The 26,567-nt window shown below is 47.2% G+C and overlaps 1 protein-coding gene across 1 annotated transcript; it reads right to left on the bottom strand.

Annotated features, from left to right (window-relative positions):
* Window positions 1-12: 12 nt before the first annotated feature.
* LOC123995749 (solute carrier family 2, facilitated glucose transporter member 12-like) lies at window positions 13-26,567 on the bottom strand. The gene is made up of 4 exons (XM_046299422.1): window positions 26,359-26,567; window positions 16,033-16,183; window positions 2,170-3,468; window positions 13-214 (listed from the first exon to the last, which is right to left on the bottom strand). The coding sequence occupies exons 2-4, from the start codon at window positions 16,166-16,168 to the stop codon at window positions 81-83; spliced, it is 1,569 nt and encodes a 522-aa protein (XP_046155378.1). The 5' UTR covers window positions 16,169-16,183; window positions 26,359-26,567; the 3' UTR covers window positions 13-80.

The raw sequence follows: 26,567 nt of genomic DNA on the forward strand, positions 1-26,567 counted from the left end.
CTCAGCTGTACCTCAGCTGTACTGTACCTCAGCTGTACTGTACCTCAGCTGTACTGTACCTCAGCTGTACTGTACCTCAGCTATACTGTACCTGTGGCAGAGAGGAAGGTCATGGACATGAGGAGGTTGGTGGCCCAGTTGACAGCCGACACGACAGACACGGCTTTACCTCTGACCCCTGTAGGGAAGATCTCACTCAGCACCACATACACCACTGGAACAACACACACACACAGGCACGCACACACAGGCACACACACACACACACACACACACACACACACACACACGCACACGCACACGCACACGCACACGCACACGCACGCACGCACACGCACACGCACACGCACACGCACGCGCACGCGCACACACACACACACACACACACACACACACACACACACACACACACACACACACACACACACACACACACACACACAGCAAGTACAAACACACACACACAGGCACGCGCACACACACACACACACAGGCACGCGCACACACACACACACACACACACACACACACACACACACACACACACACACACACACACACACACACACACACACACACACACACACACACACACACACACACACACACACACACACACACACACACACACACACAGGACTCGTAAGTACAATGTAAACATCTCGAAGGGAAGGGAATGTGACACATACAGTTATGACAGCAGACTCTACAGCAGGCTCTAATGCAGGCTCTACAGCAGGCTCTACAGCAGGCTTTAATGCAGGCTCTACAGCAGGCTCTACAACAGGCTCTACAGCAGGCTCTACAGCAGGCTCTACAGCAGGCTCTAATGCAGGCTCTACAGCAGGCTCTATAGCAGGCTCTATAGCAGGCTCTATAGCAGGCTCTATAGCAGGCTCTAATGCAGGCTCTACAGCAGGCTCTACAACAGGCTCTACAGCAGGCTCTATAACAGGCTCTACAGCAGGCTCTACAGCAGGCTCTACAGCAGGCTCTAATGCAGGCTCTATAGTAGGCTCTACAGCAGGCTCTATAGCAGGCTCTAATGCAGGCTCTATAGCAGGCTCTACAGCAGGCTCTATAGCAGGCTCTATAGCAGACTCTAATGCAGGCTCTACAGCAGGCTCTACAACAGGCTCTACAGCAGGCTCTATAACAGGCTCTACAGCAGGCTCTACAGCAGGCTGTACAGCAGGCTCTAATGCAGGCCCTATAGCAGGCCCTACAGCAGGCTCTACAGCAGGCTCTACAGCAGGCTCTAATGCAGGCTCTACAGCAGGCTCTAATGCAGGCTCTACAGCAGGCTCTATAGCAGGCCCTACAGCAGGCTCTACAGCAGGCTCTAATGCAGGCTCTACAACAGGCCCTATAGCAGGCTCTACAACAGGCTCTACAACAGGCTCTACAACAGTTCAACATAAAGTTAGAAAGGTGGAGCTAGTCTTTAGCCTCTCTCTGTGCCTCTCTCTCTCTCCCCTCTCTCTGTGCCTCTCTCTCTCTCTCCTCTCTCTATGTGCTCTCTCTCTCTCTCTCTCTCTCTCTCTCTCTCTCTCTCTCTCTCTCTCTCTCTCTCTCTCTCTCTCTCTCACCCTCTCTCCCCTCTCTCTGTGCCTCTCTCTCTCTCTCTCTCTCCCCTCTCACTGTGCCTCTCTCTCTCTCTCTCTCTCTCTCTCTCTTTCCATCTCTCTCCCCTCTCTCTGTGCCCTCTCTCTCTCCCCTCTCTCTGTGCCTCTCTCTCTCTCTCTCCTCCCTCTCTCTGTGCCTCTCTCTCTCTCTCTCTCTCCCCTCTCACTGTGCCTCTCTCTCTCTCTCTCTTTCCATCTCTCTCCCCTCTCTCTGTGCCTCTCTCTCTCTCCCCTCTCTCTGTGCCTCTCTCTCTCTCTCTCTCTCTCTCTCTCTCTCTCTCTCTCTCTCCCCTCTCTCCCCTCTCTCTGTGCCTCTCTCTCTCTCTCTCTCCCCTCTCACTGTGCCTCTCTCTCTCTCTCCCCTCTCACTGTGCCTCTCTCTCTCTCTCTCTCCCCTCTCACTGTGCCTCTCTCTCTCTCTCCCTCTCTCTCTCCATCGCTCTCGTTCCTAGCCAAAACAGTCTGTATGATTGGTGTCATGTGAGATAAGAACTCTAAGTCACTGGCAGAGACCCAACAGTATTGTGTGTGCATGTGTTCTTACTTGGTCCGAGGCTGAAGGAGAAAGCAGCTACATACACCAGGAGGCTGACAAGTGAGATCCACTTCACGTGACCCCGACCCCTAACCCCTGACCCCATCCCAGCATCCTCTCTCTTAGTCCCCAGAGCCTCCGCAGAGTCACTGCCATTCCATTGGCTCTCACCAGGAGGGGGCGTGATTAATTTAAAAGAGTTATAGTCCAATCCGGAGGAAGGAGTGTTTAAGTCCCGCCCCTGGTAGGTGTGGTTCAGCCCCACAGGGCTCTGGCATATGCTGGTGAGATGGGTGTGGCTCTGCAAGGTCACCGCCCCTAGTGTCACCAGCGACATCCCCATGGCGACCGCACCGACACACAGGAAGCTCTTGGGCCCGACCCTGTCGACCAACAGGACGGCGGGAACCGTCCCCACCACTTTCACTACGCCGAAGCCCGTAGAGGCGAGGTTGGCGGCGGCATCGCTATGGAAACCCACGCTGCGTAGTAGTGGCGAGGCGTACGAGAGGAGGTTGGGCTGACCCGTAGTCTGCTGCAGGAACACTAGAGCCACGCCCGTTAGCAATCGCCGGCGCAGGTTAGCCTTGTCGCTGAACAGCTCTCGGAAACCGTGCTCCGCTTCCTCCTTAAGCCCCGCCTGGATGCCCCGTAGCTCCTCCTCCACGGTCTCCCTGCTGGCCACGCCCCTCAGACGGACCAGCACCTCCTTGGCCCGCGCCGAGTCGCCCCTGGCAACGAGGAAGCGCGGGCTGGGTGGGAGGAGGACGAGGGCAGCAGCCTGTAGAACGGCTGGCGGGAGGACAAGACCGAAGGTGTACCTCCACCCATTAGGCAGCGCAGAGAATGCGTAGCTACACCCGAAACCTAGCAATACCCCGACAACCACCATCAGCTCGTACAGTGTCACTAACAACCCACGGCGCTCCCGTGGCGCAATCTCTGCTATGTACATGCACGCCGCCGTACCCGACAGCGCTGTCCCCATGCCAACCACGGCGCGGCCGAGCGACAGCGTGGTGAGCGAGGCCGGGAGCAGTAGTAGCAAGGTACCCCCAGCCACCAGGCCTCCGGACAGAAGCATGGACCAGCGCCGTCCGTAGCGGTCCAGGCCCCAGCCTCCAACAATGGAGATCACCAGACAGCCCAGCAGCAGAGACCCCACCAGGAGCTCCTGTTCCCGGCATGACAGAGAGAGGATACCCCTTAGCTGGAGCAGGACCCCGGAGGTCAGGCCTAATTCATAGCCCAACATCAAGCCACTGAGAGACGCAGCTATCGCTGCTAGGACAACCAGCCAGGTACAACCTGAAGGGAGGGAGGAGGGGAGAGAAGGGAGAAATTAAACAATATTTGACTAAAGAGCATGAAAAAAAAATCTTTCAGCGGTCACTATTATTATTACAAACATTCTGTTGTATATCAAAACATCACTTCATTCATTTATATGGTTTATTTAGCCAGGAGGGCTAAATGTCTCCACTGAGACATGTCCTTTTTATAGGACCCTGTCTGTCAAAGATCAGTCGTAGAAATCCAAATAATGCCACAGATCTTCGTTGTAAAGGGTTTAAACACAATTAATGAACATGCACCTGTGGAACAGCTTACAGACGGTAGGCAATTAAGGTCACAGTTATGAAAAACTTAGGACACTAAAGAGGCCTTTCTACTGACTCGGAAAAACACCCAAAGAAAGATGCCCAGGGTCCCTGCTCATCTGTGTGAACGTGCCTTAGGCATGCTGCAAGGAGGCATGAGGACTGCAGATGTGGCCAGGGAAATAAATTGCAATGTCCGTACTGTGAGACGCCTAAGACAGCGCTATAGGGAGACAGGACGGACAGCTGATCGTCCTCGCAGTGACAAACCACGTGAAACAACATCTGCACAGGATCTGTAGATCCGAACATCAGGTACAGGATGGCAACAACAACTGCCCGAGTTACACCAGGAACACACAATCCCTCCATCAGTGCTCAGACTGTCCGCAATAGGCTGAGAGAGGATGGATTGAGGGCTTGTAGGCCTGTTGTAAGGCAGGTCCTCACCAGACATCACTAGCAACAACGTCGCCTACGGCACAAACCCACCGTCGCTGGACCAGACAGGACTGGCAAAAAGTGCTCTTCACTGACAAGTCGTGGTTTTGTCTCACCAGGGGTGATGGTCGGATTTGCTTTGATCGTCGAAGGAATGAGCGTTACACCGAGGCCTGTACTCTGGAGCGGGATCGACTTGGAGGTGGAGGGTCCATCATGGTCTGGAGCGGTGTGTCACAGCATCATCGGACTGAGCTCATTGTCATTGCAGGCAATCTCAAAACTGCGTTACAGGGAAGACATCCTCCTCCCTCATCTGGTACCCTTCCTGCAAGCTCATCCTGACATGACCCTCCAGCATGACAATGCCACCAGCCATACTGCTCGTTCTGTGTGTGATTTCCTGCAAGACAGGAATGTCAGTGTACTGCCATAGTCAGCGAAGAGCCCGGATCTCAATCCCATTGAGCACGTCTGGGACCTGTTAGATTGGAGGGTGAGGGCTAGGGCCCCCCATAAATGTTTGGGAGCTTGCCGGTGCCTTGGTGGAAGAGTGGGGTAACATCTCACAAAAGGAACTGGCAAATCTGGTACAATCCATGAGGAGGAGATGCACTGCAGTACTTAATGCAGCTGGTGGCCACACCAGATACTGACTGTTACTTTTTATTTTGACCCCCCTTTGTTCAGGGACACATTATTCAATTTCTGTCAGTCACGTGTCTGTGGAATTTGTTCAGTTTATGTCTCAGTTGTTTAATTTTGTTATGTTTATACAAATATTTACATGTTAAGTTTACTGAAAATAAAACGGAGTTGACAGTGAGGGAACGTTTCTTTTTTCTGCTGAGTTTATATGGTTAATCTAGCGAGGTGTCACGTACGTGTGGAGAGACGGACCACGGCGGCTGTTGAGTTTATATGGTTAATTTAGCGAGGTGTCACGTACGTGTGGAGAGACGGACCACGGCGGCTGTTGAGTTTATATGGTTAATTTAGCGAGGTGTCACGTACGTGTGGAGAGACGGACCACGGCGGCTGTTGAGTTCCACATCATTTCTTATTGAAAAACAATAAATCAATAAACGACCAATGAAACGTGACTACGTGGTGCACATGCACAAAACACAAAATAATATCCCACAAACACAAGTGGGAACAATAACTACTTAAATATGATCCCCAATTAGAGACAACGATTACCAGCCACCTCTAATTGGGAACCATACAAAATCACCAACATAGAAATAATAAACTAGAACCCCACATAGAAATAATAAACTAGAATACCCCCCAGTCACGCCCTGATCTACCATAGAGAAACAAAGGCTCTCTATGGTCAGGGCGTGACACCAGGAAAGTCCACTGAGACATTAATATGGTTTATTTAACCAGGAGAGTCTGCTGAGACATTAATATGGTTTATTTAACCAGGAGAGTCTGCTGAGACATTAATATGGTTTATTTAACCAGGAGAGTCTGCTGAGACATTAATATGGTTTATTTAACCAGGAGAGTCTGCTGAGACATTAATATGGTTTATTTAACCAGGAGAGTCTGCTGAGACATTAATATGGTTTATTTAACCAGGAGAGTCTGCTGAGTGGTTTATTTAACCAGGAGAGTCTGCTGAGACATGAATATGGTTTATTTAACCAGGAGAGTCTGCTGAGTGGTTTATTTAACCAGGAGAGTCTGCTGAGACATTAATATGGTTTATTTAACCAGGAGAGTCTGATGGGTTTTTTAAACATTCATATGGATATGGATATATATTCATATGCAGAGCTCAGGGCTACAACCGAGGACAGGTTTGAAACAACCGAGGACAGGTTTGAAACAACTGTCTGGGGGTCCCAGAGAAGAGGTTTGACATGTCTGGGGGTCCCGAGAAGAGGTGTGACATGTCTGGGGGTCCCAGAGAAGAGGTGTGACATGTTTGGGGGTCCTGGGGAGAGGTTTGACATGTCTGGGGTGACATGTCTTGGGGTATTGAGGAGAGGTTTGACATGTCTGGTGTGACATGTCTGGGGGTCCTGAGGAGAGGTTTGACACATCTGGGGGTCCTGAGGAGAGGTTTGACATGTCTGGGGGTCCCGAGGAGAGGTTTGACATGTCTGGGTGTCCCGAGAAGAGGTTTGACATGTCTGGGGGGTCCCCGAGAAGAGGTTTGACATGTCTGGGGGTCCTGAGGAGAGGTTTGACATGTCTGGGGGTCTTGAGGAGAGGTTTGACATGTCTGGGGGGGTTCCCGAGAAGAGGTTTGACATGTCTGGGGGTCCTGAGGAGAGGTTTGACATGTCTGGGGGTCCTGAGGAGAGGTTTGACATGTGTGGAGGTCCTGAGGAGAGGTTTGACATGTCTGGGGGTCCTGGGGAGAGGTTTGACACGTCTGGGGGCCCTGGGGAGAGGTTTGACATGTCTGGGGTCCTGGGGAGAGGTTTGACATGTCTGGTGTGACATGTCTCGGGGTCCTGAGGAGAGGTTTGACATGTCTGGGGGTCCTGAGAAGAGGTTTGACATGTCTGGGGGGTCCCCGAGAAGAGGTTTGACATGTCTGGGTGTCCCCGAGAAGAGGTTTGACATGTCTGGGGGTCCTGAGGAGAGGTTTGACATGTCTGGGGGTCCTGAGGAGAGGTTTGACATGTCTGGGGGTCCTGAGAAGAGGTTTGACATGTCTGGGGGTCCTGAGAAGAGGTTTGACATGTCTGGGGGTCCCAGAGAAGAGGTGTGACATGTCTTGGGGTCCCAGAGAAGAGGTGTGACATGTCTGGGGGTCCTGAGGAGAGGTTTGACACATCTGGGGGTCCTGAGGAGAGGTTTGACATGTCTGGGGGTCTCGAGGAGAGGTTTGACATGTCTGGGTGTCCCCGAGAAGAGGTTTGACATGTCTGGGGGTCTCGAGGAGAGGTTTGACATGTCTGGGTGTCCCCGAGAAGAGGTTTGACATGTCTGGGGGGTTCCCGAGAAGAGGTTTGACATGTCTGGGTGTCCCCGAGAAGAGGTTTGACATGTCTGGGGGTCCTGAGGAGAAGTTTGACATGTCTGGGGGTCCTGAGGAGAGGTTTGACATATCTGGGGGTCCTGAGGAGAGGTTTGACATGTCTGGGGGTCCTGGAGGACAGGTTTGACATGTCTGGTGTGACATGTCTTGGGGTCTTGAGGAGAGGTTTGACATGTCTGGGGGTCCTGGAGAAGAGGTTTAACATGTCTGGTGGTCCTGAGGAGAGGTTTGACATGTCTGGTGTGACATGTCTGGGGGACCTGAGAAGAGGTTTGACATGTCTGGAGGTCCTGAGGAGAGGTTTGACATGTCTGGTGTGACATGTCTGGGGGTCCTGAGGAGAGGTTTGACACATCTGGGGGTCCTGAGGAGAGATTTGACATGTCTGGGGGTCCCGAGGAGAGGTTTGACATGTCTGGGTGTCCCCGAGAAGAGGTTTGACATGTCTGGGGGGTCCCCGAGAAGAGGTTTGACATGTCTGGGGGTCCTGAGGAGAGGTTTGACATGTCTGGGGGTCTTGAGGAGAGGTTTGACATGTCTGGGGGGGTCCCCGAGAAGAGGTTTGACATGTCTGGGGGTCCTGAGGAGAGGTTTGACATGTCTGGGGGTCCTGAGGAGAGGTTTGACATGTCTGGGGGTCTTGAGGAGAGGTTTGACATGTCTGGGGGTCCTGGGGAGAGGTTTGACATGTCTGGGGGCCCTGGGGAGAGGTTTGACATGTCTGGGGTTCCCGAGGAGAGGTTTGACATTTCTGGGGGTCCTGGGAAGAGGTCTGTTATGTCTGGGTGTCCTGGAGGACAGGTTTGACATGTCTGTGGGTCCTGAGGAGAGGTTTGACATGTCTGGGGGTCCTGAGGAGAGGCTCCGGTTGGAGCGAGTGGTCGCATCTGCACGTCGCTCCAACGGGTAGTATAACTTTTTCATTATATTTCATTATATCACAACGGTTTGATTTGTCTTATCTTAGCAATTTCTTCTCAGCTAGCTACATAGCCGTCTTTGTATCAAAAGATAATTGCGTAATTATCGTATTTCGCCGTCCTAACGTAGTCTTCACTAGTCTTCACTAGCCAGCTAGCTAACGTCCACTGATTAGCTGCACTGGAGAAACTGTTACACTCAACTGAACGACTTGATTAGTTTAGTGTCAGCTAGCTACATAGCTGTCTTTGCTGTCTTCGTATCATCGTATCATCGTATCCAAGATAATTGTGTTGTTTAGGTTTAGAGTGTGTAGTCTTAGAGTGATTATCTTAATTTACCGAGGTTAGCTAGCCAGCTATTTGTCGTCCTTAACGTAGGTGACTCTGCTAGCTAGCCAACAGCTAGCCAACGCTAGCCAACGTCTTCTGTATAGAACTCAACTACCCGGTGCATTCACAGGTTGTATCACATTTTCACTTCATTTTCATTACAGTACAACGGTTTGATTTGTTTGATCGTAGCTAGCTACTTAGCTAGCTACATAGGTCTTTGTATCAAAGATAATTGTGTAGTCTGATTTTCTAGGTTCGCTAGCCATCTATTGTCGTTCTTTTAACGCAACGTAACGTAAACAACACTGCTAGCTAGCCTGCTAGCCCCCGAATAGCAACACTGCAGAAACTATTACACTCAACGGAACGACTTGATTAGTGTAGTGTCAACAACGCACCCACTGCCAGCTGGCCTACTTCAGCAGTACTGTATCATTTTAATCATTTTAGTCAATAAGATTCTTGCTACGTAGCTTAACTTTCTGAACATTCGAGACGTGTAGTCCACTTGTCATTCCAATCTCCTTTGCATTAGCGTAGCCTCTTCTGTAGCCTGTCAACTATGTGTCGGTTTATCCCTGTTCTCTCCTCTCTGCACAGACCATACAAACGCTCCTCACCGCGTGGCCGCGGCCACCCTACTCTGGTGGTCCCAGCGCGCACGACCCACGTGGAGTTCCAGGTCTCCGGTAGCCTCTGGAACTGCCAATCTGCGGTCAACAAGGCAGAGTTCATCTCAGCCCATGCCTCCCTCCAGTCCCTCGACTTCTTGGCCCTGACGGAAACATGGATCACCACAGACAACACTGCTACTCCTACTGCTCTCTCTTCGTCCGCCCACGTGTTCTCGCACACCCCGAGAGCGTCTGGTCAGCGGGGTGGTGGCACCGGGATCCTCATCTCTCCCAAGTGGTCATTCTCTCTTTCTCCCCTTACCCATCTGTCTATCGCCTCCTTTGAATTCCATGCTGTCACAGTCACTAGCCCTTTCAAGCTTAACATCCTTATCATTTATCGCCCTCCAGGTTCCCTCGGAGAGTTCATCAATGAGCTTGATGCCTTGATAAGCTCCTTTCCTGAGGACGGCTCACCTCTCACAGTTCTGGGCGACTTTAACCTCCCCACGTCTACCTTTGACTCTTTCCTCTCTGCCTCCTTCTTTCCACTCCTCTCCTCTTTTGACCTCACCCTCTCACCTTCCCCCTACTCACAAGGCAGGCAATACGCTCGACCTCATCTTTACTAGATGCTGTTCTTCCACTAACCTCATTGCAACTCCCCTCCAAGTCTCCGACCACTGCCTTGTATCCTTTTCCCTCTCGCTCTCATCCAACACCTCCCACACTGCCCCTACTCGGATGGTATCGCGCCGTCCCAACCTTCGCTCTCTCTCCCCCGCTACTCTCTCTCTTCCATCCTATCATCTCTTCCCTCCGCTCAAACCTTCTCCCACCTATCTCCTGATTCTGCCTCCTCAACCCTCCTCTCCTCCCTCTCTGCATCCCTTGACTCTCTATGTCCCCTATCCTCCAGGCCGGCTCGGTCCTCCCCTCCCGCTCCGTGGCTCGATGACTCATTGCGAGCTCACAGAACAGGGCTCCGGGCAGCCGAGCGGAAATGGAGGAAAACTCGCCTCCCTGCGGACCTGGCATCCTTTCACTCCCTCCTCTCTACATTTTCCTCCTCTGTCTCTGCTGCTAAAGCCACTTTCTACCACGCTAAATTCCAAGCTTCTGCCTCTAACCCTAGGAAGCTCTTTGCCACCTTCTCCTCCCTCCTGAATCCTCCGCCCCCCCCCTCCTCCCTCTCTGCAGATGACTTCGTCAACCATTTTGAAAAGAAGGTCGACGACATCCGATCCTCGTTTGCTAAGTCAAACGACACCGCTGGTTCTGCTCACACTGCCCTACCCTATGCTCTGACCTCTTTCTCCCCTCTCTCTCCAGATGAAATCTCGCGTCTTGTGACGGCCGGCCGCCCAACAACCTGCCCGCTTGACCCTATCCCCTCCTCTCTTCTCCAGACCATTTCCGGAGACCTTCTCCCTTACCTCACCTCGCTCATCAACTCATCCCTGACCGTTGGCTACGTCCCTTCCGTCTTCAAGAGAGCGAGAGTTGCACCCCTTCTGAAAAAACCTACACTCGATCCCTCCGATGTCAACAATTACAGACCAGTATCCCTTCTTTCTTTTCTCTCCAAAACTCTTGAACGTGCCGTCCTTGGCCAGCTCTCCCGCTATCTCTCTCTGAATGACCTTCTTGATCCAAATCAGTCAGGTTTCAAGACTAGTCATTCAACTGAGACTGCTCTCCTCTGTATCACGGAGGCGCTCCGCACTGCTAAAGCTAACTCTCTCTCCTCTGCTCTCATCCTTCTAGATCTATCGGCTGCCTTCGATACTGTGAACCATCAGATCCTCCTCTCCACCCTCTCCGAGTTGGGCATCTCCGGCGCGGCCCACGCTTGATTGCGTCCTACCTGACAGGTCGCTCCTACCAGGTGGCGTGGCGAGAATCTGTCTCCTCACCACGCGCTCTCACCACTGGTGTCCCCCAGGGCTCTGTTCTTGGCCCTCTCCTATTCTCGCTATACACCAAGTCACTTGGCTCTGTCATAACCTCACATGGTCTCTCTTATCATTGCTATGCAGACGACACACAATTAATCTTCTCCTTTCCCCTTCTGATGACCAGGTGGCGAATCGCATCTCTGCATGTCTGGCAGACATATCAGTGTGGATGACGGATCACCACCTCAAGCTGAACTCGGCAAGACGGAGCTGCTCTTCCTCCCGGGGAAGGACTGCCCGTTCCATGATCTCGCCATCACGGTTGACAACTCCACTGTGTCCTCCTCCCAGAGCGCCAAGAACCTTGGTGTGATCCTGGACAACACCCTGTCGTTCTCAACTAACATCAAGGCGGTGGCCCGTTCCTGTAGGTTCATGCTCTACAACATCCGCAGAGTACGACCCTGCCTCACACAGGAAGCGGCGCAGGTCCTAATCCAGGCACTTGTCATCTCCCGTCTGGATTACTGCAACTCGCTGTTGGCTGGGCTCCTGCCTGTGCCATTAAACCCTTCAACTCATCCAGAACGCCGCAGCCCGTCTGGTGTTCAACCTTCCCAAGTTCTCTCACGTCACCCCGCTCCTCCGTTCTCTCCACTGGCTTCCAGTTGAAGCTCGCATCCGCTACAAGACCATGGTGCTTGCCTACGGAGCTGTGAGGGGAACGGCACCTCAGTACCTCCAGGCTCTGATCAGGCCCTACACCCAAACAAGGGCACTGCGTTCATCCACCTCTGGCCTGCTCGCCTCCCTACCACTGAGGAAGTACAGCTCCCGCTCAGCCCAGTCAAAACTGTTCGCTGCCCTGGCCCCCCAATGGTGGAACAAACTCCCTCACGACGCCAGGACAGCGGAGTCAATCACCACCTTCCGGAGACACCTGAAACCCCACCTCTTTAAGGAATACCTAGGATAGGTTAAGTAATCCCTCTCACCCCACCCCCCCTAAGTTTTAGATGCACTATTGTTAAGTGACTGTCCCACTGGATGTCATAAGGTGAATGCACCAATTTGTAAGTCGCTCTGGATAAGAGCGTCTGCTAAATGACTTAAATGTAAATGTAATGTAAATGTTTGACATGTCTGGGGGTTTTGAGGAGAGGTTTGACATGTCTGGGGGTTTTGAGGACAGGTTTGACATGTCTGGGTGTCCTGGAGGACAGGTTTGACATGTCTGGGTGTCCTGGAGGACAGGTTTGACATGTCTGGGTGTCCTGGAGGACAGGTTTGACATGTCTGGGTGTCCTGAGGACAGGTTTGACATGGCTTGGAAAAGGTTATTCCTCTTGTTAATTCATGTTAAAATTCCCCTCCCCAGATTCCTGGACTAAAGCCGTCTTACCGACACAGTAGGGGAAGATTTAACAGGCCATAAGTACGCACGCACACACACACGCACGCACACGCGCGCGCGCACACACACACACACACACACACACACACACACACACACACACACACACACACACACACACACACACACACACACACACACACACACACACACACACACACACACAGTAGAAGGGTTAACAGGCCATAGGTAAACACACAGACTAATACCGCTGTGTCAAGACCGAGCAAACCTCTCCTCAGTGTGTGTGTGTGTGTGTGTGTGTGTGTGTGTGTGTGTGTGTGTGTGTGTGTGTGTGTGTGTGTGTGTGTGTGTGTGTGTGTGTGTGTGTGTGTGTGTGTGTGTGTGTGTGTGTGTGTGTGTGTGTGTGATAGCGCTATCACCTGTGCCAGGCAGGACGAGAGAACACCGGATAACACACTAACTGATACACAACACACACTCCCTGATATGGTTACACACACACACACACACACACACGCGCGCACGCACGCACACGCACACATACACACACGCGCACACACACACGCACGCACACACACGCACACGCGCACACACACACACCCACACACACACACACACGCGCACACACACACACACGCACACACAGAGGAGAGGTTTGGGAAACTGTTGTTCCTACCATAGAAACCACATAGTGATATTTCTGTGTATGTAATTTGTTAATCAAACTTCATAGTTTAGCATGGTATTGCATAAAGTCATAAATCATCATAAAGTACTTAACACCCCCTGGGATTTTCCCACAATTCGTTGACAAGTGGGATTAAAATGGATTAAATTGTTATTTTTCATTAACAGTCCATTAACAAAATATTCACACACCTGAGTCAATACATGTCTTTCTGGGTAAGTCTCTAAGAGTGATTACAGCCGTGAGTCTTTCTGGGTGAGTCTCTAAGAGTGATTACAGCTGTGACTCTTTCTGGGTAAGTCTCTAAGAGCGATTACAGCCGTGAGTCTTTCTGGGTAAGTCTCTAAGAGCGATTACAGCCGTGAGTCTTTCTGGGTGAGTCTCTAAGAGTGATTACAGCCGTGAGTCTTTCTGGGTAAGTCTCTAAGAGTGATAGTGATTACAGCCGTGAGTCTTTCTGGGTGAGTCTCTAAGAGTGATTACAGCCGTGAGTCTTTCTGGGTAAGTCTCTAAGAGTGATAGTGATTACAGCCGTGAGTATTTCTGGGTAAGTCTCTAAGAGTGATAGTGATTACAGCCGTGAGTCTTTCTGGGTAAGTCTCTAAGAGTGATAGTGATTACAGCCGTGAGTCTTTCTGGGTAAGTCTCTAAGAGTGATAGTGATTACAGCCGTGAGTCTTTCTGGGTAAGTCTCTAAGAGTGATAGTGATTACAGCCGTGAGTATTTCTGGGTGAGTCTCTAAGAGTGATTACAGCCGTGAGTCTTTCTGGGTAAGTCTCTAAGAGCGATTACAGCCGTGAGTCTTTCTGGGTGAGTCTCTAAGAGTGATTACAGCCGTGAGTCTTTCTGGGTAAGTCTCTAAGAGTGATAGTGATTACAGCCGTGAGTCTTTCTGGGTGAGTCTCTAAGAGTGATTACAGCCGTGAGTCTTTCTGGGTAAGTCTCTAAGAGTGATAGTGATTACAGCCGTGAGTATTTCTGGGTAAGTCTCTAAGAGTGATTACAGCTGTGAGTCTTTCTGGGTAAGTCTCTAAGAGTGATTACAGCTGTGAGTCTTTCTGGGTAAGTCTCTAAGAGTGATAGTGATTACAGCCGTGAGTCTTTCTGGGTGAGTCTCTAAGAGTGATTACAGCCGTGAGTCTTTCTGGGTAAGTCTCTAAGAGTGATAGTGATTACAGCCGTGAGTCTTTCTGGGTAAGTCTCTAAGAGTGATAGTGATTACAGCCGTGAGTATTTCTGGGTAAGTCTCTAAGAGTGATAGTGATTACAGCCGTGAGTATTTCTGGGTAAGTCTCTAAGAGTGATTACAGCTGTGAGTCTTTCTGGGTAAGTCTCTAAGAGTGATTACAGCTGTGAGTCTTTCTGGGTAAGTCTCTAAGAGTGATAGTGATTACAGCCGTGAGTATTTCTGGGTAAGTCTCTAAGAGTGATTACAGCTGAGATTCTTTCTGGGTAAGTCTCTAAAGAGCTTTGCACACCTGGATTGTACAATATTTGCACAATATAATTTTTAGTTTTTTTTTAATGCTGAATACAACAGGTGTAGTAGACCTTACAGTGAAATGCTGAATACAACAGGTGTAGTAGACCTTACAGTGAAATGCTGAATACAACAGGTGTAGTAGACCTTACAGTGAAATGTTGAATACAACAGGTGTAGTAGACCTTACAGTGAAATGCTGAATACAACAGGTGTAGTAGACCTTACAGTGAAATGCTGAATACAACAGGTGTAGTAGACCTTACAGTGAAATGCTGAATACAACAGGTGTAGTAGACCTTACAGTGAAATGCTGAATACAACAGGTGTAGTAGACCTCACAGTAAAATAACAATAGCAAGGATATATACAGGGGTTATGGTTCAGAGTCAATGTGGAGGCTATATACAGGGGTTATGGTTCAGAGTCAATGTGGAGGCTATATACAGGGTGTTACGATACAGAGTAAATGTGGAGGCTATATACAGGGTGTTACGGTACAGAGTCAATGTGGAGGCTATATACGGGATATTACGGTACAGAGTCAATGTGGAGGCTGTATACAGGGTGTTATGGTACAGAGTCAACGTGGAGGCTATATACAGGGAGTACCGGTACAGAGTCAATGTGGAGGCTATATACAGGGGGTACCGGTACAGAGTCAATGTGGAGGCTATATACAGGGGGTACCGGTACAGAGTCAATGTGGAGGCTATATACAGGGTGTTAGGGTACAGAGTCAATGTGGAGGCTATATACAGGGTATTACGGTACAGAGTCAATGTGGAGGCTATATACAGGGTGTACCGGTACAGAGTCAATGTGGAGGCTATATACAGGGGGTACCGGTACAGAGTCAATGTGGAGGCTATATACAGGGTATTACGGTACGGAGTCAATGTGGAGGCTATATACAGGGGGTACTGGTACAGAGTCAATGTGGAGGCTATATACAGGGGGTACCGGTACAGAGTCAATGTGGAGGCTATATACAGGGTGTTATGGTACAGAGTCAATGTGGAGGCTATATACAGGGGGTACCTGTACAGAGTCAATGTGGAGGCTATATACAGGGAGTACCAGTACAGAGTCAATGTGGAGGCTATATACAGGGGATACCAGTACAGAGTCAATGTGGAGGCTATATACAGGGGGTACCACTACAGAGTCAATGTGGAGGCTATATACAGGGGGTACCAGTACAGAGTCAATGTGGAGGCTATATACAGGGGGGTACCGGTACAGAGTCAATGTGGAGGCTATATACAGGGGGTACCGGTACAGAGTCAATGTGGAGGCTATATACAGGGGGTACCGGTACAGAGTCAACGTGGAGGCTATATACAGGGGATACAGCAGCTACGGGTGGGAGTGTGTGTGTGTGTGTGTGTGTGTGTGTGTGTGTGTGTGTGTGTGTGTGTGTGTGTGTGTGTGTGTGTGTGTGTGTGTGTGTGTGTGTGTGTGTGTGTGTGTGTGTGTGTGTGTGTGTGTGTGTGTGTGCGACTCTGTACCTGTGCTGTTAGGTGTGGCTGCCTTCAGTCGGACATTACAACCCAGAGTTCCGAGGTGGGACGGGTCAGAGGTCATGCTCCGTGTCTCTGTGGCGACAGGGGCGGTGGGAGGAGACATCTCAGCTGGGGGATTCATCACCTCCTACTGACTCTGGGGTCGGGGGAAGGTGGGAGAGAGAAGAGGAGGATGAACATATAACATCTCATCATCATCGTCATCAATACACAGATGGACAGCACGCTGTAGAACCACATCTCCCAATTCACAATGCCGCCCTCCTCAAGAGTACCAACCATCAAGAGTTCCAACCATCAAGAGTTCCAACCATCAAGAGTTCCAACCCTCAAGAGTTCCAACTCAGGAGTTCCAACCCTCAAGAGTTCTAACCCTCAAGAGTTCCAACTCAGGAGTTCCAACCATCAAGAGTTCCAACCCTCAAGAGTTCCAACTCAGAAGTTCCAACCCTCAAGAGTTCTAACCCTCAAGAGTTCCAACCATCAAGAGTTCCAACCATCAAGAGTTCCAACTCAGGAGTTCCAACCATCAAGAGTTCCAACCCTCAGGAGTTCCAACTCAAGAGTTCCAACCCTCAAGAGTTCCAACCATCAAGAGTTCCAACCCTCAAGAGTTCCAACCCTCAAGAGTTCCAACCCTCAAGAGTTCCAACCCTCAAGAGTTCCAACCCTCAAGAGTTCCAACCCTCAAGAGTTCCAACCATCAAGAGTTCCAACCATCAAGAGTTCCAACCCTCAAGAGTTCCAACCCTCAAGAGTTCCAACCCTCAAGAGTTCCAACCCTCAAGAGTTCCAACCCGTGCGCCACTGAAAAAGGCCTTAATTTACACAAGGGGTGTCACATCAGGCTGAGTATTGAGTTTCAGAAATCTGCATCTGCTACACAGGCACAACCATTTATTTTATTTTTATTCTGCTATCAATCGTATATTTACAGAACTACAGCTTTCAGGCTGAAGAAGACGATTACGGGCATTAACTATATACAGGGCCTTCAAGAAATTATTCAGACCCCCCTTGACTTATTCCACATTTTGTGGTGTTACACCCTGAATTCAAAATTAATTCTACACACAATTCTGATAATGACATCACAATTCCCCATAATGACATCACAATACCCCATAATGACATCACAATACCCCATAATGACATCACAATACCCCATAATGACATCACAATTCCCCATAATGACAAAGTGAAAACAGGTTCTTAGAATTATTGAAAATTAAATACAGAAATATCTCATTTACATAAGTAAATGACGTGACATCAGTCAAAACACCTCGAAGTATTTCGCAAGAATTTCGCTACACTCGCATTAACATCTGCTAACCATGTGTATGTGACAAATACATTTAGATTTGATTTAAAAACAAGACATGGTATCAAGAACAAGATCAAATGAGCTGAAATGAGCCACACGATTCACCACATGGCAGTTTGTTATCGCTGCTGCTAGTTATCGGGGCCATCCAGAACAACACACAGCCTTCGGGCCATCCAGAACAACACACAGCTTTCGGGCCATCCAGAACAACACACAGCTTTCGGGCCATCCAGAACAACACACAGCCTTCGGGCCATCCAGAACAACACACAGCTTTCGGGCCATCCAGAACAACACAAAGCCTTCGGGCTCTGGTCTAAAGTAGTGCACTATATAGGGAATAGGGCTCTGGTCTAAAGTAGTGCACTATATAGGGAATAGGTTACAGGATGGTTACTATAGGTTACAGGGATGTTACTATAGATTACAGGGATGTTACTATAGGTAACAGGGATGTTACTATAGGTTACAGGATGGTTACTATAGGTTACAGGATGGTTACTATAGGTTACAGGGATGTTACTATGGGTTACAGGGATGTTATTATAGGTTACAGGGATGTTATTATAGGCTATAGGATGGTTACTATAGGTTACAGGGATGTTATTATAGGCTACAGGATGGTTACTATAGGTTACAGGGATGTTATTATAGGCTACAGGATGGTTACTATAGGTTACAGGGATGTTACTATAGGTTACAGGATGGTTATTATAGGTTACAGGGATGGTTACTATAGGTTACAGGGATGGTTACTATAGGTTATAGGTTAGGAAGATGGTGCTGGCTAAAGCTAAAACTGGCGAGTGTAGAGAGTATAGAGATATTGTTATCCACGTCGGCACCAACGATGTTAGGATGAAACAGTCAGAGATCACCAAGCGCAACATAGCTTCTGCGTGCATAACAGCTAGAAAGATGTGTCGGCATCGAGGAATTGTCTCTGGCCCCCTACCAGTTAGGGGGAGTGATGAGCTCTACAGCAGAGTATCACAACTCAATCGCTGGTTGAAAACTGTTTTCTGCCCCTCCCAAAAGATAGAATTTGTAGATAATTGGCCCTCTTTCTGGGACTCACCCACAAACAGGACCAAGCCTGACCTGCTGAGGAGTGATGGACTCCATCCTAGCTGGAGGGGTGCTCTCATCTTATCTACCAACATAGACAGGGCTCTAACTCCTCTAGCTCCACAATGAAATAGGGTGCAGGCCAGGCAGCAGGCTATTAGCCAGCCTGCCAGATTAGTGGAGTCTGCCACTAGCATAGTTAGTGTAGTCAGCTCAGCTATCCCCATTGAGACTGTGTCTGTGCCTCGACCTAGGTTGGGCAAAACTAAACATGGCGGTGTTCGCCTTAGCAATCTCCCTAGGATAAAGACCCCCTCCATTCCTGTCATTACTGAAAGAGATCATGATACCTCATATCTCAAAATAGGGCTACTTAATGTTAGATCCCTTACTTCAAAGGCAATTATAGTCAATGAACTAATCACTGATCATAATCTTGATGTGATTGGCCTGACTGAAACATGGCTTAAGCCTGATGAATTTACTGTGTTAAATGAGGCCTCACCTCCTGGCTACACTAGTGACCATATCCCCCGTGTATCCCGCAAAGGCGGAGGTGTTGCTAACATTTACGATAGCAAATTTCAATTTACAAAAAAAAAAATGACGTTTTCGTCTTTTGAGCTTCTAGTCATGAAATGTATGCAGCCTACTCAATCACTTTTTATAGCTACTGTTTACAGGCCTCCTGGGCCATATACAGCGTTCCTCACTGAGTTCCCTGAATTCCTATCGGACCTTGTAGTCATTGCAGATAATATTCTAATCTTTGGTGACTTTAATATTCACATGGAAAAGTCCACAGACCCACTCCGAAAGGCTTTCGGAGCCATCATCGACTCAGTGGGTTTTGTCCAACATGTCTCTGGACCCACTCACTGTCACAGTCATACGCTGGACCTAGTTTTGTCCCATGGAATAAATGTTGTGGATCTTAATGTTTTTCCTCATAATCCTGGACTATCAGACCACCATTTTATTACGTTTGCAATTGCAACAAATAATCTGCTCAGACCCCAACCAAGGAACATCAAAAGTCGTGCTATAAATTCACAGACAACACAAAGATTCCTTGATGCCCTTCCAGACTCCCTCTGCCTACCCAAGGACGCCAGAGGACAAAAATCCGTTAACCACCTAACTGAGGATCTCAATTTAACCTTGCGCAATACCCTTGATGCAGTTGCACCGCTAAAAACTAAAAAAATGTCTCATAAGAAACTAGCTCCCTGGTACACAGAAAATACCCGAGCTCTGAAGCAAGCTTCCAGAAAATTGGAACGGAAATGGCGCCACACCAAACTGGAAGTCTTCCGACTAGCTTGGAAGGACGGTACCGTGCACTACCGAAGAGCCCTTACTGCTGCTCGATCATCCTATTTGTCTAACTTAATTGAGGAAAATAACAACAATCCGAAATTCCTTTTTGATACTGTGGCAAAGCTAACTAAAAAGCAGCATTCCCCAAGAGAGGATGACTTTCACTTTAGCAGTGATAAATTCATGAACTTCTTTGAGGAAAAGATTATGATCATTAGAAAGCAAATTACGGACTCCTCTTTAAACCTGCGTATTCCTCCAAACCTCAGTTGTCCTGAGTCTGCACAACTCTGCCAGGACCTAGGATCAAGAGAGACGCTCAAGTGTTTTAGTACTATATCTCTTGACACAATGATGAAAATAATCATGGCCTCTAAACCTTCAAGCTGTATACCAGACCCTATTCCAACTAAACTACTGAAAGTGCTGCTTCCTGTGCTTGGCCCTCCTATGTTGAACATAATAAATGGCTCTCTATCCACTGGATGTGTACCAAACTCACTAAAAGTGGCAGTAATAAAGCCTCTCTTGAAAAAGCCAAACCTTGACCCAGAAAATATAAAAAACTATCGGCCTATATCGAATCTTCCATTCCTTTCAAAAAATTTAGAGAAGGCTGTTGCGCAGCAACTCACTGCCTTCCTGAAGACAAACAATGTATACGAAATGCTTCAGTCTGGTTTTAGACACCATCATAGCACTGAGACGGCACTTGTGAAGGTGGTAAATGACATTTTAATGGCATCGGACCGAGGCTCTGCATCTGTCCTCGTGCTCCTAGACCTTAGTGCTGCTTTTGATACCATCGATCACCACATTCTTTTGGAGAGATTGGAAACCCAAATTGGTCTACAGGGACATGTTCTGGCCTGGTTTAGATCTTATCTGTCGGAAAGATATCAGTTTGTCTCTGTGAATGGTTTGTCCTCTGACAAATCAACTGTAAATTTCGGTGTTCCTCAAGGTTCTGTTTTAGGACCACTATTGTTTTCACTATATATTTTACCTCTTGGGGATGTTATTCGAAAACATAATGTAAACTTTCACTGCTATGCGGATGACACACAGCTGTACATTTCAATGAAACATGGTGAAGCCCCAAAATTGCCCTCGCTAGAAGCATGTGTTTCAGACATAAGGAAGTGGATGGCTGCAAACTTTCTACTATTATACTCGGACAAAACAGAGATGCTTGTTCTAGGTCCCAAGAAACAAAGAGATCTTCAGTTGAATCTGACAATTAATCTTAATGGTTGTACAGTCGTCTCAAATAAAACTGTGAAGGACCTCAGCGTTACTCTGGACCCTGATCTCTCTTTTGAAGAACATATCAAGACCATTTCGAGGACAGCTTTTTTCCATCTACGTAACATTGCAAAAATCAGAAACTTTCTGTCCAAAAATGATGCAGAAAAATTAATCCATGCTTTTGTCACTTCTAGGTTAGACTACTGCAATGCTCTATTTTCCAGCTACCCGGATAAAGCACTAAATAAACTTCAGTTAGTGCTAAATACGGCTGCTAGAATCCTGACTAGAACCCAAAAATTTGATCATATTACTCCAGTGCTAGCCTCTCTACACTGGCTTCCTGTCAAAGCAAGGGCTGATTTCAAGGTTTTACTGCTAACTTACAAAGCATTACATAGGCTTGCTCCTACCTACCTCTCTGATTTGGTCCTGCCGTACATACCTACACGTACGCTATGGTCACAAGACGCAGGCCTCCTAATTGTCCCTAGAATTTCTAAGCAAACAGCTGGAGGCAGGGCTTTCTCCTATAGAGCTCCATTTTTATGGAACGGTCTTGCCTACCCATGTCAGAGACGCAAACTCGGTCTCAACCTTTAAGTCTTTACTGAAGACTCATCTCTTCAGTGGGTCATATGATTGAGTGTAGTCTGGCCCAGGAGTGGGAAGGTGAACGGAAAGGCTCTGGAGCAACGAACCACCCTTGCTGTCTCTGCCTGGCCGGTTCCACTCTTTCCACTGGGATTCTCTGCCTCTAACCCTGTTACGGGGGCTGAGTCACTGGCTTGCTGGGGCTCTCTCATGCCGTCCCTGGGGGGGTGCGTCACCTGGGTGGGTTGATTCACTGTTGTGGTCAGCCTGTCTGGGTTGGCGCCCCCCCCCCCTTGGGTTGTGCCGTGGCGGAGATCTTTGTGGGCTATACTCGGCCTTGTCTCAGGATGGTAAGTTGGTGGTTGAAGATATCCCTCTAGTGGTATGGGGGCTGTGCTTTGGCAAAGTGGGTGGGGTTATATCCTTCCTGTTTGGCCCTGTCCGGGGGTGTCCTCGGATGGGGCCACAGTGTCTCCTGACCCCTCCTGTCTCAGCCTCCAGTATTTATGCTGCAGTAGTTTATGTGTCGGGGGCTAGGGTCAGTTTGTTATATCTGGAGTACTTCTCCTGTCCTATTCGGTGTCCTGTGTGAATCTAAGTGTGCGTTCTCTAATTCTCTCCTTCTCTCTTTCTTTCTCTCTCTCGGAGGACCTGAGCCCTAGGACCATGCCCCAGGACTACCTGACATGATGACTCCTTGCTGTCCCCAGTCCACCTGGCCATGCTGCTGCTCCAGTTTCAACTGGCCTGGGCCCTAGGACCATGTCCCAGGACTACCTGACATGATGACCCCTTGCTGTCCCCAGTCCACCTGGCCATGCTGCTGCTCCAGTTTCAACTGTTCTGCCTTACTATTATTCAACCATGCTGGTCATTTATGAACATTTGAACATCTTGGCCACGTTCTGTTATAATCTCCACCCGGCACAGCCAGAAGAGGACTGGCCACCCCACATATGCTCTCTCTAATTCTCTCTTTCTTTCTCTCTCTCGGAGGACCTGAGCCCTAAGACCGTGCCCCAGGACTACCTGACATGATGGCTCCTTGCTGTCCCCAGTTCACCTGACTGTGCTGCTGCTCCAGTTTCAACTGTTCTGCCTTATTATTATTTGACCATGCTGGTCATTTATGAAAATTTGAACATCTTCGTCATGTTCTGTTATAATCTCTACCCGGCACAACCAGAAGAGGACTGGCCACCCCACATAGCCTGGTTCCTCTCTAGGTTTCTTCCTAGGTTTTGGCCTTTCTAGGGAGTTTTTCCTAGCCACCGTGCTTTTACACCTGCATTGTTTGCTGTTTGGGGTTTTAGGCTGGGTTTCTGTACAGCACTTTGAGATATGACCTGATGTAAGAAGGGCTATATAAATAAATTTGATTTGATTTGATTTGGTTACAGGGATGTTAATATAGGTTACAGGGATGTTATTATAGGTTACAGGATGGTTATTATAGGTTACAGGATGGTTACTATAGGTTACAGGGATGTTACTATAGGTTACAGGATGGTTACTATAGGTTACAGGGATATTACTATAGGTTACAGGATGGTTACTATAGGTTACAGGGATGTTACTATAGGTTACAGGGATGTTATTATAGGTTACAGGGATGTTACTATAGGTTACAGGGGTGTTATTATAGGTTACAGGATGGTTACTATAGGTTACAGGGATGTTACTATAGGTTACAGGGATGTTATTATAGGTTACAGGATGGTTACTATAGGTTACAGGATGGTTACTATAGGTTACAGGGATGTTATTATAGGTTACAGGATGGTTACTATAGGTTACAGGATGGTTACTATAGGTTACAGGATGCTTACTATAGGTTACAGGATGGTTACTATAGGTTACACGGATGTTAATAATGGTTACATGGTGTTATTATAGGTTATATGATGGTTATTAATGGTTACATGATGTTTATTAATGGTTACATGATGGTTATTAATGGTTACATGATGTTATTAATGGTTACATGACGTTATTATAGGTTATATGATGGTTATTAATGGTTACATGATGGTTATTAATGGTTACATGATGGTTATTAATAGTTACATGATGTTATTAATGGTTATATAATGGTTATTAATGGTTACATGGTGTTATTAATGGTTACATGGTGTTATTAATGGTTACATGGTGTTATTAATGGTTACATGTTGTTATTAATGGTTAAATGGTGTTATTAATGGTTACATGGTGTTATTAATGGTTACATGGTGTTATTAATGGTTATATGATGTTATTATAGGTTATATGATGGTTATTTGAGGCTGACTGGAGACGGCCTTGATCGCTCTTCATTTTCTCCCGTCTAAATCTCTTTTTCTGCATTTTGTCTGTATACTGCATTTCAGCTGTTAACCACCAATGTGTACAACATCAAATACAACTCATGGATGTGTGATGTCTACTGTTAATTTTTATTGTTTATTTCACTTTATATATTATCTACCTCACTTGCTTTGGCAATGTTAACACATGTTTCCCATGCCAATAAATCCCTTGAATTGAATTGGTTACAGGGATGTTATTATAGGTTACAGGATGGTTACTATAGGTTACAGGGATGTTATTATAGGTTACAGGGATGTTATTATAGGTTACAGGATGGTTACTATAGGTTACAGGATGGTTGCTATAGGTTACAGGATGGTTACTATAGGTTACACGGATGTTAATAATGGTTACATGGTGTTATTATAGGTTATATGATGGTTATTAATGGTTACATGATGTTATTAATGGTTATATGATGGGTATTAATGGTTACATGGTGTTATTAATGGTTAAATTGTGTTATTAATGGTTACATGGTGTTATTAATGGTTACATGGTGTTATTAATGGTTATACGATGTTATTATAGGTTATATGATGGTTATTAATGGTTACATGGTGTTATTAATGGTCACATGGTGTTATTAATGGTTACATGGCGTTATTAATGGTTACATGGTGTTATTAATGGTTACATGGTGTTATTAATGGTTGCATGGTGTTATTAATGGTTACATGGTGTTATTAATGGTTACATGGTGTTATTAATGGTTACATGGTGTTATTAATGGTTACATTGTGTTATTAATGGTTACATGGTGTTATTAATGGTTACATGATGTTATTAATGGTTACATTGTGTTATTAATGGTTACATGGTGTTATTAATGGTTACATGATGGTTATTAATAGTTACATGATGTTATTAATGGTTATATGATGGTTATTAATGGTCACATGGTGTTATTAATGGTTGCATGGTGTTATTAATGGTTACATGGTGTTATTAATGGTTACATGGTGTTATTAATGGTTACATGGTGTTATTAATGGTTATACGATGTTATTATAGGTTATATGATGGTTATTTGAGGCTGACTGGAGACGGCCTTGATCGCTCTTCATTTTCTCCCGTCTAAATCTCCTTTTTTTGCATTTTGTCTGTATACTGCATTTCAGCTGTTAACCACCAATGTGTACAACATCAAATACAACTCACAGAAAATGTGTCTCGCGGGTTATAGACGGACCAGATGATTATATTTACAGTGTACGCCGGCAGTAGCCAGTAGCAGACCTCTCCACAGAATAAACCTGAAGGGTTGTAGCTTTTCCCACAGTTAAAGAACCACGACACGTAATTATTGTGTCAAGGCTTTGGAATTGTGATCTGCGGGGGGGCCGGGGGTCAGTGAGTGGGCTGATTCCCCATTTCATGGACCCAAGATCCATAGGGAAGGTTGTACATTGCAATATGTAAGGAATAGGCACAATGGACTGAGTTGTGAGGAGATTTCCCACGGTTAAAGGCCCGCAACAAGAGCTAACGACAGTAATATTTGTAAGGCTGTATAATGCAATATGAATGTAAGAAATAGGCACAATGGACTGAGTTGTGAGGAGATTTCCCACGGTTAAAGGCCCGCAACAAGAGCTAACGACAGTAATATTTGTAAGGTTGTATATTGCAATATGAGTATGTCCCCATTGCAATTTATACATCCAGTGTGATTTCAACCATTTTTTTTTACATTTTTGTGTCAAATTAACTAATTATTGTATTTTGTTGCATTTATATAATACCATTCCAATATAGTTTATTATGTGGCATGATTACACCATTTTATTTGTTCGTATCAGTTCCAAAGGGGGACTTTATTTTTAATTTTTTTAAGGCGAAACACGGATTCCACTATTGTTGCTCACGCTAATGTTGTTCACAACACACTGGTCTCGACACCAGTCTCCTTTACCTCTTACTGGTCTGGCTGGGCAACATACTCGAGATCTCCTTCAAAATAAACTATGCGGGCCAGTGCGTAACTTCGGCTGCGTTGTTGACAAGACGTTCCACGTACCTTTTGAAGAGGATAGACAAGAGTAAACTAGTACAGTCCCGTTCCAAAACATTAGGCTACCCTGGACTACAACGTCTCGACTCGGGATGACATCAAACCGCATTTTATTCGCCACATGCTTGGTAAACAACAGGTGTAGACTTAACAGTGAAATGCTTACTGACGGGCTCTTCCCAGAAACGCAGAGAGAGAGAGAGAGAGAAAATAGAGAAATAATAAGTAATACCACGTAATCATACAAATAAGTACTGAGTAATGATAACGTAGATATATTACACGTGGTGCCAAACACCGAGTCGATGTGCACAGGGTATGAACTAATTGAGATATTGATTCATATCTGAATCTGATGATTGATTGATTCGCAGTATTAATCACTTACCGGATCAACATAGAGTGCCCTGAATGCTATCTAAACCCGTCCATTTGCAGCAGTAATTCTCCTCATGTTTAAATAATAGTAAATTAGTAGTATTTTTTAAAAACAACTCAGCACGTCCTCCAGTTGGTACAGTGCACGGTACTTGTTTTTGACCAGAGGTGCTCGGGCAAGATCCGCCTCCATGTTTGGAACACACCAATAGAAAAACT

The sequence above is a fragment of the Oncorhynchus gorbuscha genome, linkage group LG14 (genome assembly GCF_021184085.1).
Source record: "Oncorhynchus gorbuscha isolate QuinsamMale2020 ecotype Even-year linkage group LG14, OgorEven_v1.0, whole genome shotgun sequence".
Lineage (NCBI taxonomy): Eukaryota > Metazoa > Chordata > Actinopteri > Salmoniformes > Salmonidae > Oncorhynchus > Oncorhynchus gorbuscha.